Source organism: Myotis yumanensis, unplaced genomic scaffold, assembly GCF_028538775.1.
Source record: "Myotis yumanensis isolate MYYU_CA2020_CCGP unplaced genomic scaffold, mMyoYum1.0.hap1 SCAF_15, whole genome shotgun sequence".
In the NCBI taxonomy this organism is placed as follows: Eukaryota; Metazoa; Chordata; class Mammalia; order Chiroptera; family Vespertilionidae; genus Myotis; species Myotis yumanensis.
In genome coordinates, this window is record NW_027223766.1 from 2,912,340 (window position 1) to 2,932,128 (window position 19,789).

The 19,789-nt window shown below is 51.2% G+C and overlaps 1 protein-coding gene across 1 annotated transcript in view; it reads right to left on the bottom strand.

Annotated features, from left to right (window-relative positions):
* CPNE3 (copine 3) overlaps positions 1 to 19,121 on the bottom strand; it is a 40,110-nt gene extending 20,989 nt beyond the window's left edge. The window contains exons 1-8 of the mRNA XM_070392644.1: positions 19,041 to 19,121; positions 10,385 to 10,466; positions 9,903 to 10,042; positions 9,469 to 9,648; positions 7,273 to 7,347; positions 6,189 to 6,260; positions 5,101 to 5,184; positions 2,192 to 2,281 (exon numbers count right to left, since the gene is read on the bottom strand). Coding sequence (XP_070248745.1) covers positions 2,192 to 2,281; positions 5,101 to 5,184; positions 6,189 to 6,260; positions 7,273 to 7,347; positions 9,469 to 9,648; positions 9,903 to 10,034 — 633 coding nt within the window. The 5' untranslated portion in view covers positions 10,035 to 10,042; positions 10,385 to 10,466; positions 19,041 to 19,121. The remainder of the gene's footprint in view (positions 1 to 2,191; positions 2,282 to 5,100; positions 5,185 to 6,188; positions 6,261 to 7,272; positions 7,348 to 9,468; positions 9,649 to 9,902; positions 10,043 to 10,384; positions 10,467 to 19,040) is intronic.
* Positions 19,122 to 19,789: the final 668 nt, after the last annotated feature.

The following is a 19,789-nucleotide window of genomic DNA, read 5'->3' on the forward strand; positions in this document are numbered from 1 at the left end:
CACAGATGCACGGCTTTCTGATGTCACAGAGAAACACAGACAGTGACGATGTGGCAGAGCACGTCTGTGTCATTAAAACAAACTTTTAAGAATGGAAGGCATTCATCAGGGTGAGCTCAGAAAATCAGTTTACTTACAACAATATAAGTGCCCTGTGCGCAAGCCACTGTGTGCAGGAAGTTTAAAAACATGGTTTTATTATTAACATATTACTACACACAAACAGCCAAGCACAAGCCACTGTGTGCAGGAAAAGTTTAAAAATGTTGTTTCATTGTTAACTATTATTACACACAATTAGGTAGTTTTGATTTAGGCATGTTTTTTTACAGCCTCTCTTGCTTCTCAGATCGAATGAAGCTTCAACTTACTACTTTTAGTGTGAAAAGCAAAAGCTCTAGATTTAGTATAACACTGAAAAGTTACAGGCGTTTGTATGTGCTTTCCGGAGGGTCCATGCCAGGGAGCAAGGTCTTATATGCTCTGAAAAGTTATTTTTAAAGCTTCTTTTCTACTATTTATTTTGTTCTGTACTTGTCTCAGTAGTATGTGGATTATTGTGAGCTAAAGACCACTGAGACCTGGGGCTCAAGAGAGACTTCCGCTCCCCCTTAACTGTCTAGAACAGCCGTGGGCAAACTACGGCCCGAGGGCCGGATCCGGCCCGTTTGAAATGAATAAAACTAAAAAAAAAAAAAGACCGTACCCTTTTATGTAATGATGTTTACTTTGAATTTATATTAGTTCACACAAACACTCCATCCATGCTTTTGTTATGGCCCTCCGGTCCAGTTTAAGAACTCATTGTGGCCCTCAAGTCAAAAAGTTTGCCCACCCCTGGTCTAGAAGAATTTAAATTAGGAGCCTGACCCACGATGAGAGTCATCACCGGAAGTCAGAGCACCTGTCCGTTCCACAGGGCAGACTAACCTCTCCCCACGCGCTCCGTGCAATGCCTCTGAGCCCCCAGGGGCCTCAGGCTTGCTGTCCTGCTCAGAGTGTCTTCTAGGCCTGGATTCCCTCTGTGGCTCTGACTCTGACGCCAGGGGGCACTCCCCTATGTTAGTGCGTCATTAAGTCTGGCCAGTTCCTCTTGCTAATTTGTCTTGTGTCTATTTGAGTGTTAGACCAGGAGGAAGACCCTGAGGGGAGAGGAAAGCTGGTCCCCCTCCCCCACCCCCTAACCTGCATTTCACTGCCGCTGGGACGGCACACACTCATAGTGGAATTCATCAGAAAATTCTCCTCTGAGGACAAATAGATGGACCTAGGAAATGAAGCGGCTTTCAACCCTAACAGCATCTGTGGCGCCTTTAACAGTGTAAGACTTCCATGTTCACTATTCAACCCTTTTTTGTGGTGTAGACCTTATTTTCTCTCTTATACACGTGAAGACCATAGGTGACCTGCCCAAGATCCCTTCGCTGCTTAAAGAGCGGAATCAAGACTTGGACTGTGGTCTGATTCTAAGTCCCACGCTTGTTCCAGGCCACCACCCTCCTGCTTTCACCACATTCCTTACAAAAACCAGCAAGAACCCATCTCAGTTTGCTGGCACCAGGACACAAGAAAAGGCTTCTCTCTGGAATCTTTTGTCAACAAGTGACTCTAGCATAAAAATGTTTTTAAAATAATATGTAGTTGATAAGTCGTTATAAATAAGAACGTTTAAAAACTCTGAGACAGCTGCTGTGGCTCCCTGCTGCCGCTCTGCTCTCGGACCCTCGACAGCTAAGCCCCCCACACATCTTCAGTGACTGCGCTTTGCTCCGGAAACAAGAGGGGGAAGCCACACTTGCCACTCTCCCGGGAGACGGCACAGGCTCTAGTTGAAGGAACGTCTGCTTTTATCCCAAGGACACGCCGCCCAAGGGCACAGAGGGAGCTAAAGGCTCCTATTCGCAGAGCAAAGGGATCCTTTTAAAAGGAAGAAACATTTAAATTGGACATTTTATTTTAAAAAATAAAGTGTACAATAAAAATCACAATGTTGGATTCAGCACTGGGTGAACCATCAGTCAAACATGTTGATTCTTCAAACCCTTTACCTCCCAGACACCCGTTTCAGTGTTCCCAGAGCCAGCAAAACGGATCCCGCAGGCCTGTCCCGTGGCTTTCTTGCTTTAAAATTACCCAATCAATGAAGTTTATAAAAGAGGCGCGTTTGTCTGTGTATATAATTTCAAATTACCTTAATAGTCTTATCCATATCTCCGTAGCACAGGGAGTTAAGAGAGATTTTAAAAGGCCTCCAAACAGGATTCAGGTTGTTTTTAATAACCTGTAAAGATGGAGATGCAGAGATGAGTTAGGAAGCACCGAGTTCATTGCATTTTGCTCCCGCCTTTCTGAGGTTCGGGTGGTGCTACAACCTCCCCAGCCAGTCACCTGTCCCACTGACAACCAGCGAGGACTGTATTACCCAGCTGGCCCGTGAGACGTGACAGACTGTCTGGGACACGTGCTGCGGGGAGAAGCACGCCTGGAAGGCTCCCCCCACTACAAGGCACCCTTAGAAACTAGACTGCTGTTTCGAAACCAGGGTTCCCAACGCAGGGCACATAGGACTCCGACATGGAATCAGGAAGTCCAAGAAAGAGCCGTGCTGGGCTGGATCTGAATTAAAGAAACAGTATTACGTTCATAATGTGTACAGACATCGTAGGCAGATATAAGCAAATGTACCGTCTCCAGCTGTGTCCACTGAGAGGGCCCAGCACAAGAGCACGTGGGCCCTCAGATCTTGGCGTGTGAACACCTCCACCGCCTGAGGACGAGGGTCGCCTCAGGGAAACGGGTCACCTGACCTGGCTCCGACAGGCACAGGGTGAGCTGAGATGCACCATAAAATGCGAGTCCCTGGGCTCACGTCAGAGGCCAGGAGCCGTTTGAAGGCACGCCCCTCAAATCCAGATACCCTGGAACCTCGCTTCTCGAACTTAATTTGTTCCAGAAGGCTGTTTGCAAACTGTGTCATCTTTTCCCATTAGAAACAGTGTAAATGGAATTAATCCGTTCCAGACCCCCAAACAACCCCGTTTTAACCTTTCTTATACACAGTACATGTCTACTGTACTGTTTAATCTATAAACAAACACTTTAAAAACAAAAAGGATGTAAAATGAAAATTTAACAAAAAGGAAATGTACAGTAAAAAATGAAAATTTAACAATAATTATAAGCAGCAACAAAAGAAAATAAAAAAATATTGACAGCACAAGATCCTGAGTTGTTAACAGTGGGGAACTGACTCATATGTGCATGTTCTCTCCTTTGTCACCCGAGAGACACGCGACTGACCGCACAGGTGTCAGCAGGAAAGGGTTGTCAGGCTGAGAAGTGAATTGTTCGAGATGGGAGACGTTCGAGGAACGAGGTTCCACTGTAATCTGAACAGTAATGAATTATAAAAATGAACACACTGTGCTACAACCACCCATGAGTCCACAATGCCACTGAAAGTAAGAAAGGAGGAAGTGAGAGGGAGCATCTGCTAATACGTGTGAAGCGATGAAAGATGCAGACAATAACCACTATGTATGATCTCAATACAACGGTAATAAGTGGCGACTCCGGCACGGATGGTCAGTAGGAGCTAGAACAGCCTCCAAGGGGCGCACCACAGGCCACCTATTCCTCACAACGGGAACCGAGCCGGCCCTGGCTGTGCAGGAAGACTCCCGAGTGGTGGTATCCTGGGCTGGATTAGAGAGATCCGACGGCAGGAAGGTTAGGGAGGCAGGGGAAGAGTCTTACATGGACAGGGAACAGAACAGCCAAATGCCAAATGTGAGCCTTGATTGAAAACAACACAAAACAACATGCTTACAGCATGCGGGACGCTGGGGAAGACGATGCTATAAACCACGCCAACACTTAAGGTGCGGCTGGGTAGGAGAACGCCCTTGTTCTCGAGAAATCCCTGCTCTGCTATTCAAAGGTGAAGTCACATCTGCAGCCCTCACCAGGATGGCTCTGCGAGAGGGCACTACCTGCGTGCAGGTGTGTGAGTCCCTGTGTGTGTGCAGGTGTGCGAATATCTGTGTGTGCATGCAGGTGTGCAAGTCCCTGTGTGTGTGTGGTGTGTGAGTATCTGAGTGTGGGTATGTGCAGGTGTGTGAGTCTGTGTGTGTGTGTCCACAGGTGTGCGAGTCTGTGTGTGTGTACAGGTGTGTGAGTCCACGTGTGTATGCAGGTATGTATCTGTGCGTGTCTGTGTGTGCATGCAGGTGTGCAAGTCCCTGTGTGTGTGTGTGGTGTGTGAGTATCTGTGTGTGGGTATGTGCAGGTGTGTGAGTCTGTGTGTGTGTGTCCATAGGTGTGCGAGTCCGTGTGTGTGTACAGGTGTGTGAGTCCATGTGTGTATGCAGGTATGTATCTGTGCGTGTCTGTGTGTGCATGCAGGTATGCAAGTCCCTGTGTGTGTGTGGTATGTATCTGTGTGTGGGTATGTGCAGGTGTATGAGCCTGTGTGTGTGTGTGTGTGTGTGTACACACAGGTGTGTGAGTCCACGTGTGTATGCAGGTATGTATCTGTGTCTGTGTGTGTGCAAGTCCATGTGTGTGTGTGCAGGTGTGCAAATCTCTGTGTGTGTAGTGTGTGAGTATCTCTGTGTATGTGCAGGTGTGCGAGTCTGTGTGTGTGTTTAGGTGTGCAAGTCCATGTGTGTTTAGGTGTGCAGTCTGTGTGTGGGTGTGCACGCTCGTGTGTGTGTGTGCAAGTGTGCGGGTCCGTGCGTGTGTAGGTGTGCGAGTCCATGTGTGTGTGCAGATGTGTAAGTCCCATGTATGTGTACAGATGTGCAAGTTTGTGTCTGTGTGTGTGTGTGAGAGAGAGAGAGTGAGAGTGAAGTAGCACACATGTGCAGGCCAAATGTACAAAAATGTACAGGGCATACATTATAGTGTTCTTTATAGAGTTTTACATTTCTCAAAATACAAACTTCACTAATAAAAGAAAAAAAGCATGTTGACCTTGTGTCTCTGGTTATATGTCCAAACTCAGATTGCTATTTTTATAGAAACATAACTTTTTTAAAATGCAGATTACCGTAATCCCCCAGGAAACCTCAGCCCCGCCGCTCCCGTTCAGACACTCACCTCTGTTCGGTGCACCAGGAGCCAGGTTCCGTCCGACGTCTGCTTGTGGAACTCCAAGTAAGGGTCTGACTTGCCAAACAGGTCCTACGTCGAGAGGGGAAAGCCGTCCTTCTCCTTGCCATCTGCCTGTGACACGCTAACACCCGTGCCTGCCCTCCAGGTCCGGGTCTGCACGCAGCTCCGCAGGGACACAAGCCCTCTCCCTCCGCACGAACTCGACCCGTCTCCCAGGAGAACCAAGCGTTTCTGATGAACGCCCTAACGCTGCGTAGCACACTTACTCCTCAAAACACACGATGCTTTAAAACAGTGGTCAATACAACCATCATCAATAAACATGCTCGGTGCTGGTCTCATGACTAACACTGCTCACTCACACAGCACCGCCGAGTTCTGTGGAAGCAGCACCCCAACACTAGGCACGGCAACCGTGAGGAACAGCGACAAGATGGACAGAGGGTTCCGGTGTGCTAAGATCACATCTAATTGCTGATGGCTCTGAGTCTTGACTCCACACCTTATCCTTCAGTGTCCAATCCCACAAGCCAGGGAGCAGGGGCAAGTATGTGGAAAAGCCACAGTTCCCTCAAGGTCAGAGTACAGCCTTTCCTTAGTTCCCCACAGCATCTATGCAGTGCGCAGCACCCCGCAGGCTCAGAGCTGCCCTTCCCACACCCTCAACACACACACACAATACACACAATCACACACACACAGAGACACTCACAGACACATACAAACATATACTCACAAACACAGACACATACACAAACACATAAATGCACAGAGACCCTCACAGACACACAGAGACACACACAAACATACATTCACAGACACTCACATACACATAGATACCCATACATAGAGACACAGACACATTCACAGACAGACAGACACACAGATTCATGTTCACACTGACCTCACAGAGACACTCCCAGAGACTCTCACTGGCACTCACACACCCAGGACAGCAGGACTGGAAGGAACTAACGCTCAGGCTGCGCGGGGAGGCGCCCACCTTAGCTGCATCCCTCCTTCCTCAAACAGGATCAACGGGAGGCGAACAGGAGGCCTGTATCCCTACCCACCTTATTGTCCAGTTTTCTTGCTTCCATTTCAAACAGGACCACTCTGTTATCCTTGATTTCTTCAGCTGAGATCTACGAGATCAGGTACGTGAAAGAAGCGTGACACACTCAGGAAGTACCGATGTCCTGTTACCTAACAGTGTACAAACTCTGTACCGATACAAATGTTCACTAAAACGGTGCAATTGAGAGTTTTCATTTTAGCTTCCATACATGTGCAATAAGCTTTCATACATGTGCCCAGACCTGCTAAGCCTGCGTGCGGCACCTTCCCTTCCAGATGCCGTTGCCCCAGCGGCATCTCCCCAATCCCATGATTGGGGAGAAAGCCACGGCCCTGGGAGCTCACCAGCTGAAGCTCCGCGGACCCTGAGCCTCGGGAGCAAACCACCGAGGAAACACTCTCAGGTGAAATCACTGTTTTTCATACAATTTCTCTGATTGTTCTGCTCACAAACCCCAGGCTGCCGAGGCCCAGGAGCAATAAAGCAAACTACGGACAGTGCTCTCTGTGCCACGAGTCAGCTCCCGGCAGACGAGCATTCTTGTGCTTTAGGAAGTTTAACTGGAGCAAAACAGCTGCGCAGGGTATCACAGCAGCAGCCCTCCAACGAGGCTCGGGGAGCCGCCTTCCGTCCCAGCTCAAGTCAGAACCACGGCTCCAGGAGGCGCTGCTGGGACACAAGCTCCAGAGGGAGAGCCTGAGGAGCAGGGCGCCGTGTGCTGTGGGCTCTGACACGGGCGCACAGAGTCACCGGCCCGGGGCCAGCAGGAGGGCGGGCACTAAAGGTGAGGCCGTGCCACGTGGGACCCATCGGGAAGGAGCCGTCCTGGACTGGGTCTGTCCCGAGAGGACGCCTCTGCCTCGCAGAGCCTGGGGTCCGTCCGATGGCGTCGTGTCTAAGTGGGGAAGGAAGCACCACGGGGGCCCTGACCCCGTGGACAGCGTAGAAACACAAAGGGATTTGTGTGTGAGTTTTCTTTCTTTTTTGACACGTCACACATGGGTCTCGTGACGGCTCCCCAGCAGGGAAGGAGGGGTGCCCCCACTTCACCTCTGAGGCAAAGACAAGCGTCTCATTACCGTGATGCTGCCCTTCCCCGCGGGCCTGCCGTTCCTCAGCACCAGTGGGCGCGTCAGCTTCTTACTGGACACGATCTGTTAACAGCAGAAGGTGACATAGAGCGCTTTTGAACCTCCTCTGGCCAACTTTAAACTGAACGGTTTTGAAAAAGAGGTTGAGTATAAATTTCATTTCAAAGGTCATTAGGCTCGGTCGGTGTGGCTCAGTGGTTGAGCACCGACCTATGAAGCAGAGGTCCCGGTTCGATTCCCGGTCGGGGCACGTGCCTGGGTTGCGGGCTCAATCCCCAGTAGGGGGTGTGCAGGAGGCAGCCAATCAATGATTCTCTCTCATCCTTGATGTTTCTATCTCTCTCTCCCTCTCCCTTCCTCTCTGAAATCAATAAAAATATTTTTTAAAAAAATGAATAAAAAGGATCATTAGAGCCAGCACCAGTTTGGCTCAGTGGACTGAAAGGTCCCGGGTTCGATTCCGGTCAAGGGCATGTACCTTGGTTGCGGCACATCCCCAGTAGGACATGTGCAGGAGGCAGCTGATCAATGTTTCTCTCTCATGGATGTTTCTAACTCTCTATCCCTCTCTCTTCCTCTCTGTAAAAAATCAATAAAATATATTAAAAAAAAAAAAGAAATGCCTTAAAAAAAACAAAGGATCATTAGAAATGGAAACCTTAAGCCCATCCTATGAGGATGTAGTGATTCTGAAACACACATTTGAAACCTACAGAAACCATTTCCAAGGAGATGTGACCTCCCCCTCACCCGCCCACTAGTTCCCTTTTCAACTCCTTCAAACTTGAATTTCTCACACGTGATGGAGACAGAGGCCGGACCTCATCTCTCACAAATCACTGAGCTGAAACCCCCTGAAAGGCAGGCCCAGCCTCAGGATTCTCAGCAAACGGGACTCAATGTGTCCACTGACATGCAACCCTAACACATAACCCCACCAAATAGCACTGATTAAAGTAGTACAGTAGACCTAGGTCCTCTCCATCAGCTATAATTTCTCAAATTCATTTTAATGTTAGCTACATTGGCTTTAAAAAAAAAAAACTTCTGCCAAAACCGGTTTGGCTCAGTGGATAGAGTGTCGGCCTGCGGACTGAGAGGTCCCAGGTTCGATTCCGGTCAAGGGCATGTACCTGGGTTGCAGGCACATCCCCGGTAAGAGATGTGCAGGAGGCGGCTGATCAATGTTTCTCTCTCATCGATGTTTCTAGCTCTCTATCTCTCTCCCTTCCTCTCTGTTAAGAATCAATAAAATATATTTTTTTAAAAAAGAAATCTTTTTAAAAAAATAAAATAATTTAAAAAAAAAAACTTTAACTTTCCTTTGATGCTATTTATCAACGTTTTAGAAAACCGATCAGCTCCATGTTGCCCAAGACACCAGCAAAGCCGCGATCCCCCAACACTGACCGTGAGTCCTTCCTGGAGGCATCCCCAATCCAGACACACGGTGGGACCTCTCCTGGGAAGTCTGCTCGGAGCCCAGACACACCCCTCCCCTGACCAAGCTTGCCCTGCACCGGGAAGATGTAACTAGGCAACGAGGATAAACAGGGCAAGGCTCAGGGAGAGGAAGGAGAGAGCACCCCACCAGTGGGCACAGGAGGCCCCAGACTCTGGGTTTACAGGGATGAGCCCGGCTGAGGAGCCGCGTGCCGGGTGGCATGGTGTGGGCGTCGGGGCCAGTCCTGCCAGCAGGACCAGCAGGAGCTGCGGTTGCTGCGATGGACTGAGCCAGGGCCCCGCACGCCGGGCGGCTGCAGCAGGGTTCATCCCCTGAAATGTTGGACGTGCACCCCGACTCCGAGGACTGACAGGCCTTGCAAACACACGCTCCCTGCCCTAGGAAAGCAAGGGATTCTGCCTCACTCACTGACCACACCAGCGTGTGAGCTCTGTCCGCAAGGTGGTCATGTGGTTTCCAACTTTCAAAGTTAAACTAATGAGCACAAGTGAAAAGCCCAACTCTCCGGGATGGACGCACAGCACAGGGAGTACAGCCGGCAACACTGTGACACTGCGCCTGGGCGGGGCGGGCGTCTCGGGGAGCACATGCCTGTCTAACTCTTTGCTGTGCGCCGAACCAGGACAAATATGTCAACTCTAATTGAAAATGTAAAAGCTCTGTAAAGGCCCAACTCTCTGGCCGCCATCCAGCCCAGCCCAGCCCAGCGACACACCCACCTGTCCCAGGGTGCATTCACATTCTCCCAGGAAGTCGTCGTCACTCAGATCAATGGTTTTGTTGTCGATGTCATAAATCCCGAACCTCAATTTCTGAACCACTTCAAAGTAGTAGTCAATAATGAACGTCTTGGAGAAGGTGGGGTTCAGGCAGTTCTTGATCCTCTCTGTGCGATCCGCCTGTGTCCACCCCAGAACAAAAGTGGCTTCAGATCAAAGGCGACAAACATCTCAATCTCTCTATGGGCCACACTGAACCCAGGGTGGGCCTGACAGCTAAGGAAGTTCCGTCCATGTGTAAAAGATTCCAGTCAAGGACAGACCTGCCCCCAAACTGCACTACCAGAGATGATGGTTTTATGATTCGTGACATGTTTACACTCCTCATGTCGTCAATAATCCAGCTTGCTTTTCACGTACAGTGTTAACATTACCTCATACCACTGCTGTCCGCTCGAGTTCAAAAATAACACGCACAAAGGGTCCGACTTGGACCCGATGTCTTTGTCCAGGAGATTGTCACAGGACACGTTCAGCTCCACCTTCGTCACACACTGGGCGGCCATCTCCGGAGCTGTGAGAAGCCACAGTGAGAAAGGGGCCTTGAGAAGCCATGTTCCCAGGAAGCGCGGAGCCTCCAGGACCAAGGCAGGGAGCCCAGGGGGACCAGGAGGGACTGAGGGGGACAGGGGGGACCAGGGGGGAATCAGGAGGACCAGGGGATCAGGGAGACCAGGAGGGACCAAGGGGGATGGGGGGGTGGGGGGCCAGAGTGATCAGGGAGACCGGGAGGGCCCAGGAGGGATCAGGGGGGATCAGGGAGGCCCAGAGAGACCAGGGGGATCGGGGGGGCAGGGGGAACAGGAGGGACCGGGAGGGACTGCGTGTCTCGCTGGGACAGACAGAGCTCACTTACTGGGACAGAAATGCAGTTTCTAAGGCGGTGACCAAGACTTATTAATCACCCAGCGGGCGTGGGTCAGGGGTTGAGCATCGACCTATGAACCAGAAAGTCACGGTTAGATTCCCAGTCAGGGCACATGCTCAGGTTGCAGGCTCAGTCCCTAGTGTGGGCCTTGCAGAAGGCAGTGATCACCGATTCTCTCTCACCATTAATGTTTCTATCTCTCTCTCCCTTCCTCTCTGAAATCAATAAAAATATATATTTTTTAAAAAGTTGTATTGTCTTTTCACTTCACTATAAATTTTACCACTCAGAAAAACTCCAAGAAGCATTTAGCTATGAAATAAAACACATTAAACTACAACCTTAATTTTAAATTGTTTATTTAACAAGATGCTAAAGGAGATATTTTCTATTTTCAAAGAATTTCAGCTAAAAATCAAACCTGGGGAGTAAAAGGCCCCACATACGCGCCCCCTCCCCACCCATATTACAGGGCGGCTCTCCATCTCGGGATTCCCACAGAGGCGACGGGTTTAGGGCCCGCCCGGGCCCGCCCGGCTTCCGCGGCTTGGCTGCCCAGGGGCCAGGACAGCGGAGGCCTTAGGGCCGGGACAGCGAGGCCTCAGGGCCGGGACAGCGGAGGCCTTAGGGCAGAGACAGTGGAGGCCTTAGGGCCGGGACAGCGAGGCCTCAGGGCAGGGACAGCGGAGGCCTCAGGGCAGGGACAGTGGAGGCCTCAGGGCAGGGACAACGGAGGCCTCAGGGCAGGGACAGCGGAGGCCTCAGGGCCGGGACAGAGGAGGCCTTAGGGCCGGGACAACAGAAGCCTCAGGGCAGGGACAGCGGAGGTCTCAGGGCAGAGACAGTGGAGGCCTCAGGGCAGGGACAGCAGAGGCCTCAGGGCAGGGACAGTGGAGGTCTCAGGGCCGGCCTTGAGAGGTGACCATGCTGAGGGGAAGAGAGATAGACTGCATCCCCTCCTCCCACTCAGCCGGCCTCCAGCAAGAAATGGGGTGCGTGTGTGTCAGAAGTCAGTGCTGGCATGGAGGGCGCCTAAATTCTGGGAGACGGAACAAGGAGGCAGGCTTTGTGGTTGTAATTCCAGAGGTGCCTGTGAAGAGCAGCGTGGTGCACCCGTCTCCCAGGAGAGTCACTCCTGATGGGGGACAACGCACACAGACCCCCAGTGCCTCCTGGGAGAGTCACTCCTGATGGGGGACAACGCACACAGACCCCCATTTGCCTCCCAAGCCTCCGCCCGAAGCCGCAGTGAACCGGAAATTGCAAGGCCTTCACTGAAGTCAGGCTTTCCCACTCACATGCACCGTGAGGTGCGCAGCAAGGCCCCGAGGAGGCGTGCCCGTACCCCAAGGTCAGGGGACCGTGCCGTGGCCCAGGACAGCAGGGAGACCCGAGGGAGGCTGGCAGCGCTGGCCTGGAAGATTGTGAGCAGGTGAGAGGGGACTGCACGGTACAGAAGAGCCAATGCCAGGGGGCACAGTGTCCGCTTAGTGAGCACTGAGGGCACATCCAGGTGGGGAAGCCACCCTGGGCAGGACAGGCCAGAGGCCAGGAGCCTGAGAGCCAGGCTGAGGGGCTCGGTGGGTGGGCAACGGGTGCCACTCCAAGGCCTCAAACAGGAGAAGGGGAAGACACGCTCATCTCAGACGTCTCTGTGCCAAATCTGCTCTGGAGCGCCTGGGAGTCAGGTCAGTGACAAGTGCCAGCAAGGTCTCTGGTTCCAGCAACAGGATGCAGGGTTAGCACCAAAGTTAGCCCGTCTTCGCATCGCCCAGGCCAGGAGGTGAGCTGTTGCGATAGCAGCGGGCACCCAGTGCCAGTGTGACCACAATCACCACCCTTTCCTGCTGGAGTTTATGAGAAAGGGAAGTGTGACAAAGACGGTCAGAGGCGCAAGGAAGCGGGCAGGACGGAGACAGGGAACAGAGGTGGAGACCTGCTTCTGAAATGCAGGTAACAGAAATCCCTAACATGTCAGCGCTCCCAGTCACCCCAACTTTCCCACGTCAACATTATATGATAGAGACGACGCAAAGAACTGAAAATGAAGAGCTGATATCTGGAGGGCCTGGCGTGTGAATTAGGCCCAGGGCGGCCCTCACCGAAACCCTGAAGCCGGGTATCATCACCCTCCTGCCCCCCCCACTCATGGGCCCGGTGCTCTGATTTGCTCAGTTAAGCTGTCTGGGAGACTCTGCCACCTCCCCCCCTCCAATATCTCTCAAATGTGGAGGTACAGAGCCTGTACCCACAGCCCAGCCCACTTCAGGTCTCCACAGGGCTCCCCACGGTATTCCCACCGCCACCCTCCCCTACTCACACCATTACATCCCTGGCCCCGGGGGCTTCCTGCTCTGCCCACCTGCCCAGCTGACCTTGGCCAGCAGCTCCCTCTGCCCACCCCAGGTCCTCCAGGTCCACTTTGAGTGACAGCTCCTCCCTAGCTGCAGCCACGCCCTGCAGCCCGGCCACCTCCTCGGGGGAGAGTGAGCACCGGCCAGGCTGCTCAGCCCCTCACCAAGGGTGTGGGCTGTGTGGAAGAAAGAGGAGCCACTGGGGAGTCCCTATGCTTCGTGCGTATCTCTCCCACTATGTATCGGAGTATGTCTGCTTTGCCAGGTTCTGTACCTGAACTTCGATTTCCATAAAAGGGGATTACAATTACCCGACAATGCAGGTGTGCAGCATGCTCAGCGTGTATCACACACGCTATGAACTGTAGCCATTACTACTTCATTAACCCTCCATGTTGAATCGATCGCCTTGGTGTGGATGGCTTATTAAATAGTTAAGACACAAGCACCTTCTCCCCTTGTTTAAGAAGAGCTTGAAAGATTAATAAAAGAACCTCTGGGATTTACACAAAATTCATTTGCCCAGGTGGGCAGCCTTGAGCACAACCTGGTGCTAATTCTAACCCCTCAGAAGAGCATGCTTATCTGAGCTGCTGCATAGACGGTGGGGGAGGGCCCCGGGAACAGTGACAGTGCCTCGTTATCTGTCCCAAAACAGGCGGGAGGGAAGTCAGTGCCCACCGCCAATGCCAGGGGCTGAGGGTTGGTGTTGACCTCACAGCAGGTCAAGACAGCCCATCAGACTGTGGTCACTTAGGGCACAGAAAGCGTTTCCTCCTGCCGGGCTCACATCCCATCTGCAAGGCCCCAGCACCTCGCCTCCCTGGGGGCGCTGCTGGGCGGCCGAGTGGAAAGCTTAAGGTACAGGAATTTACACTGGGCTTGTCCTGTACGAGTAAGAAAGCGATGCCCGCCCTGGCCGGTTTGGGTCAGTGTTAGTGTCGGCCTGCGGACTGAAGGGTCCCAGCTTCGATTCCAGTCAAGGGCACGTAACTTGGTTGCAGGCTCGATCCCTGGCCCTGGGTGCCTGCAGGAAGCAACCAATTGATGTGTCTCTCTCACATCGATGTTTCTCTCTCTGTCTCTCCCCCTCCCTTCCACTCTCTCTAAAAATCAAAGGAAAAAATATCCTCAAGTGAGGAGTAACAAAAAAACAAAAACAAAAAAAAGAAAGCTACCCATGTGTTGTTGATCCCTGCCATGGACAGGGTTGCAGCTTTTCTGATCCCTGGGCTACGGAGGCACATACATTGCGGAAATGGCATGGCTGTTTTCCAGCCTGTGGAATGAAGAGTTCACCGGAGGGGCACCGAGTGAGGTACGGATGATGACATCAGTATTGCTTCCCTTTATCACCACACTTCTGGCAAAGTCAGCTACAAGGGCCCATCTCCCCAGCGAACCATCTTTTGCCAGAGCCTGCCTTAATAAAAAACAGAGCTGCATTTCTCAGCTGACCAATTTTAAAATCACAGGCCTCCTGTAGTTCCTCCCATCTGAGCCGCAGACATCCTGGGTGTCACAGAGAGGCCTGTCCACCTCAGAGACGGAAGTCCCTTGGGTTCCTCATTCCCGTCCCAGATGCAGGACCAGAAAGCAGAACTTCTCACCTGCCTGTTATCCAGCTTTGCCCACTCTAACGCCTGCCTCCCTCCTCTTCTCGGCAGTCACATGTATTTAACTGGCAGGACGGGCATTTTGCATTTGTCACTATGTGCTTCTCTCTAGTCCTGATGAGCAAGGATATGAAAATTCTCACTTCAAAGTTGCAGCAACTATGACGGCTTTGTTCTCAACGCAGGAAAGTGTCTTGTGTTGAGCAAGATGTTTATAAATGCACTAGTGGCCCGGTGCACTGATTCGTGCACACTGCAAGAAATTAATTAGAAGAAATATTTTAACATCGCTATTCACCCTTTCTCCATAATAGAAGGGTCAGAGATGAAAGAAAATGAGTAAAATGTATATGAAAAAAATATATAAATTGATTAGTAAATAAATAACATTATATAAGAACAAAGACATGATATAAAAACAAAAATATGATATAAAAACAACAAAAACATGATATAAAAGCACTGATACAAACAATGACTGATAAATTGATTAAACTTATTCTAATATCTCCCTGAATACCACATTAAGAGTAAAAACACTTTCAGAGTGCTTGACTTATTTCCCTTGTGGTAAAGTATTTACAACTTTAATGTGGCACGCTATTCGAACTCAAGAGAAAGCATCATATAACTGACCATGTCTGACAGACTAGGAATATTCAGGTAGGAATATTCCTAGTCTGTCTAGAGTTTGCCCTTGTGATTTATTAATACTCATCGCAAATGCTGGCATCACAGGAAACTGTCTTCGAATTAATTTAATTCCAATTCTTGGAATCAGAACAACCTCTCCTTCCGCAGATCCTGTTAATACTTCAGCTTCAATTATGTTAGGTCGCAATCTTTTTTTAAAAAAAATATATTTTATTGATTTTTTACAGAGAGGAAGGGACAGGGATAGAGAGTTAGAAACATCGATGAGAGAGAAACATCGATCAACTGCCTCCTGCACACTCCCCACTGGGTATGTGCCCGCAACCAAGGTACATGCCCTTGACCGGAATCGAACCTGGGACCCTTGAGTCCGAAGGCCAACGCTCTATCTACTGAGCCAAACCGGTCAGGGCAAGGTCGAAATCTTTTGATAATAAATCTAGTACCATTACAAAGACCCCATTTACTATTAAGATTTCACAGCAGCATGATGATTGTACCTACTTTCAATTTTAATTTAGGACATGGCACTCCCAAAGGAGTAAAACTATTAAGGGAAAATTTCCCTTTTGGCATCATCCATTGAATCGATGGAATCATCACTCAAATGGTACATTGTGCCAATAGTTGGTCTTCAGATACATTCTGTCCACGATGCTGGCTTCTTTTGGCTTCAGAGGTAAATTGTGCCAATAGTTGGTCTTTAGACATATTCTGACACCAACGCAGCTTTCTTTCAGCTTCAGAATGTCAACAAAAGCAAACAAATTCACCATCGACAATGACAGATCGAAACACACATGTGCAATTGGCGCCAGCAAGAGCTTTATATGTATCGCACATGCATGAGTCAACATCTATTTTTAAGTTGCCAGTGCGCGTCCTATGTACCGGCCAGTTGGTTGGACGGACGTATGGTTGGTCACTCAGCCTTTTATATATAGAGATAAGAACAGGCCCTGTCTGGTTGCTTAGCTCTCCATTTCAGCGTTTGCAGCTCTCGGCAAGCCCCTTATACTTCCTGGTCAGGAGCTGTTGAGGGGTTCTGTCTGTGCACTCAGCCCCTCCCAGATGGCCTGCTGTGCCAAGCACTGGCTACGGTTCTGGGGGACAAGGCACCAGACAGAGGAGACAGTGAGTACGTAGTGTATGCAGGTGGTAGGAAGTGCTTAAGAGAAAAATACAGCAGAGAAAGGAAGCGAGAAGTCCTGAAGGCGGGGTGGGCAATTTTAGACACTTTATAAATTATTGTGACAACACCATCGGGAAATACTTGTTTGATTTACGCTTCCTGGCCCCTAAATAGAAGAAAAGTGGACGGACAAGTTCAGGGATCTATTTTAACATGATGTCACCAGAGTCTAGAGCAGGGTCCACTAACCTCAGAAACCGAAGGAGCCTGAGGACAACACCTACTACCACACTGTTGCTTTGGTAGTTTTCACAGGAACCAGACATAATACATCCGCTTGGTAAGAGGACATTTCAAAATAATTTGCAAAATGAATATGCAGTGTTTCCTTTTATTTCCATGGGGAAACTACTCATATGCTATCCAGCTAAATTATATTGGTGATCTTGACCATTATGCTAATTTTAATGTCTTCTTTTTTTTTTAATCCTCACCCGAGGATATTTTTCCATTGATTTTCAGAGAGAGGGAAAGACAGAGAGACATCTGTGTGTGAGAAACACATTGACTGGTTGCCTCCTGCAAGCACCAAGACCAGGGAGGAGCCTGCAACTGAGGTACGTGCCTTTGACTGGAACTGAACCAGGGACCCTTCAGTCCACAGGCTGATGCTCTACCCACTGAGCCAAACCAGCTAGGGCTAATTTTAATGTCTTTTTAAAAGTTATGAGTTCAAACTGGTAAGCTGCTGTGTTAAAAGAATAAACAGCCTCTCCTTCTCCCGGAGAATCCAACACTACGCTCCACCCACCCCGCTTCTTCAAATAGTGAAGCCAGCACACTCGTTATCAGAATGTTATCGAAATGTATGCAGAATGTCTGCTTTTGATTTTCATATCAAAAACTTAAACAATGTGGTTAAATAGAATGTATGATGCTTTACTTGTAGCTGCTAATTTAAACCTCCTTCTCAGCCAATCTTGCAAGGAATCTTCCAGCAAGTATCTTACAGGTTTGGACTTTAATCTGATTAGCAATCCTTTCAAGACAGCAAAGAGTTGAAGGGAAAACAGTGGTAGGCGGGAAGCTAGCCTGCAGGGGGGGTAACTCGGGCACACTACAGGAATGCCCACGTTTGGAATCCTCAGACTAGAGAGTGGCACTGATTCTCCCTCAGGGATCCACCTGAAAGTTCACGCTTCCATGAGCATTACAACTCCGTGAAGGTCAAAATCTTAGTTACTCATGTTTTACATCCAGTGCTAACCTTCTTAGTTTGCTGACTTTCTAGCATAAGAAACCAGTGAATGCCCAGCCAGGGTTGCTCAGTGGTGGAGCACCGACCCATGAACCAAGAGGTCACAAGTTCGATTCCTGGTCAGGGCACAGGCTCGGGGTTGTAGGCTTGGGGATTGCAGGAGACAGTCAATTGATATTTGTTTTTCATTGATGTTTCTATCTCTCTATCCCTCTCTGTTCCCCTCTCTCTCAAATCAATAAAAAACATTTTTTTAAAAAGAAATCAATGACTGAAGAAAGTTTTGCAACAGAAAACTCTAACAGTAGTAGAAAAAAGCACAGTTTTTATTTTCTAAAGCTACAGGGACAAGAACTGATAGGCTGGGCTCGGCAGGAACTGGGTATGGGGACAGACACCATGGAGGAAACGTTCCGAACAGCAGTGCCAGCATTGCAGAGAGCCTATGTGTAATCCTCAGGTGAACCTCGCTTCAAGTTATGTGGGGGTGAAGGTCACTGTCTACAAGAAGCATGTCAAACTCAAAGGCTAAAATGGGCCAAATAAACAAGGCAGCGGCCCACGAGTTTGACCTGCTTGGTCTACAGTGTTCACAGTTATAGGTGAAATTAGGAGACGTGTCCAGTCACTAAGCAGCCCTTAAAAGGCGAAGACCCCTCCTGTCCCTGTCCTGATGGCTCCGCCTGGTCTGACCCGTTCCTTAGGGGCTGGATCTGAACCAGCAGGCTCCTCTCCCCGGAGCCTCAGCGTGCCCAGTCCCAGAGACGCAGCGGCACCGTTTCAGCCCGGAGTGAAAAGCATTTATCCAATGCCTTTTAAAAATTCTCACCATGTGAAAAAGTGGGCCTGGGCACCCCAGATGACTGCACCGGTGTGGCGGGAGCTGCTCTTTATTTTCTCATCCTGGCCGTGTCCCTGACCTGAGCTCTGGGCCTGCACCAGTTGCCTGACCCTGGCTGTGGCTCAGGGCTGCAGGGTGCTGACCCCAGGTAGTGGCCGCAGCAGGATACATGTGGTCTGACCAGCAGTCAGAATCATCTCACTTAATCTTCCTGACAGTGACCCTGGAGGTCTCTGGGCTCCCCAAGGTCACGCAGCGAACACCTCCAGACACAGACCTGAGACGCACCTGCCCTAGCCCACGGAGTAACGCAGGCCCGGCCGTCCGCCCCAGGCCTGCTCTCCCAAACCCGAGACCCGCGCTCCAAGCGGATGGGAACCTGGAGTCCGCGCTTCCTGCAGCGCGAACCGGGGGAACGACAGCACGTGCATCGGTGCGGTGGGCATCGGTGGGCGAACGCGCTCACTCCGTCCCCGGCGCTGGGGCCGCTGAGGTCGCCACCGCAGGTCCCACCGCCCGCCCCCGGTAGGCGGGTCAGTGCGGAGGCCGCCGCGCGGGGAAGGGCCCACGCGGTGGATCGAGGTCCAGCGCGCGGGCGCGGGCGCGGTGCGGGCTCGGGGGCCGGTGCCCCGCGCTCCTCCCCGCCCTGCAGGCCCCACCGCACGGCCCGCGCCCCCACCCCCGCCCCCGCCCCCGCCCCGGCGTCGCCCCCGCCGCGCGGCCCGGGCTCTCCCGGCGCGGACCCAACCGCCCTCCCCCGCCCCCGGGCCGCTGCGCCGCCGCGCTCACCTGCGGTCCAGCAGTGACACCAGGAAGCGAGTCCGCAGTCGGCGGGCCGCGGCGACACCGGAACCAGGCGGGTTGGGCCGGGCCGGGCTGGGCGGGGCAGGGCGGAGCCGATTGGGCAAAGGGCGGGCGAGGCCGAGCCGGTAGAGGGGCGGGACAGACCGTCAGGGGGCGTGGCTGAGCGCGGAGATGGGCGGGGCCGAGGCGCAGGTCCGCCCCCCGCGGGCACGGCCCGCCCAGCCCTCTCCCAGGCGGACCTGCTCCTGCCACTGTGCGCATGTGCACTAGTGGGCTGAGGCTCCCAGCGCTCAGAACACAGCTTGCTCACCGAAACCCCCAGTTCAGCTTGGGCGTGGAAATGAGTGGTGTGGTGCACCACCGTTAATCCCTGGAGAATAAAAGAACCGAACCGCGAGAAAATCCCACCCCACCTGCGCCAGGAAGAGTCTGCATGGCCATCTCACTCGGCACTTCCAGTGGCACCTTGCCTGAGCCATTGTACATCCTTTGTTTCATTTAATCCTCACAATGTTGTGACGTATTCATTATCCCCATTTCATAAAAGAAAAAAATATGATTGTGAAACTTGAGTTTTGCTCGCTGAGTCATTGGCCTCCTTGCCCAAAGTCACGTTTCTAAGTAAACTAACCCCAAAGGCCCTGCCAACGAAACAAACCGTGGAAAACACCGCTCCACTTGGATTAGCACTGCTGTCCAAGAAAAACAGGGCGGAATCAACAGGCAAACACACG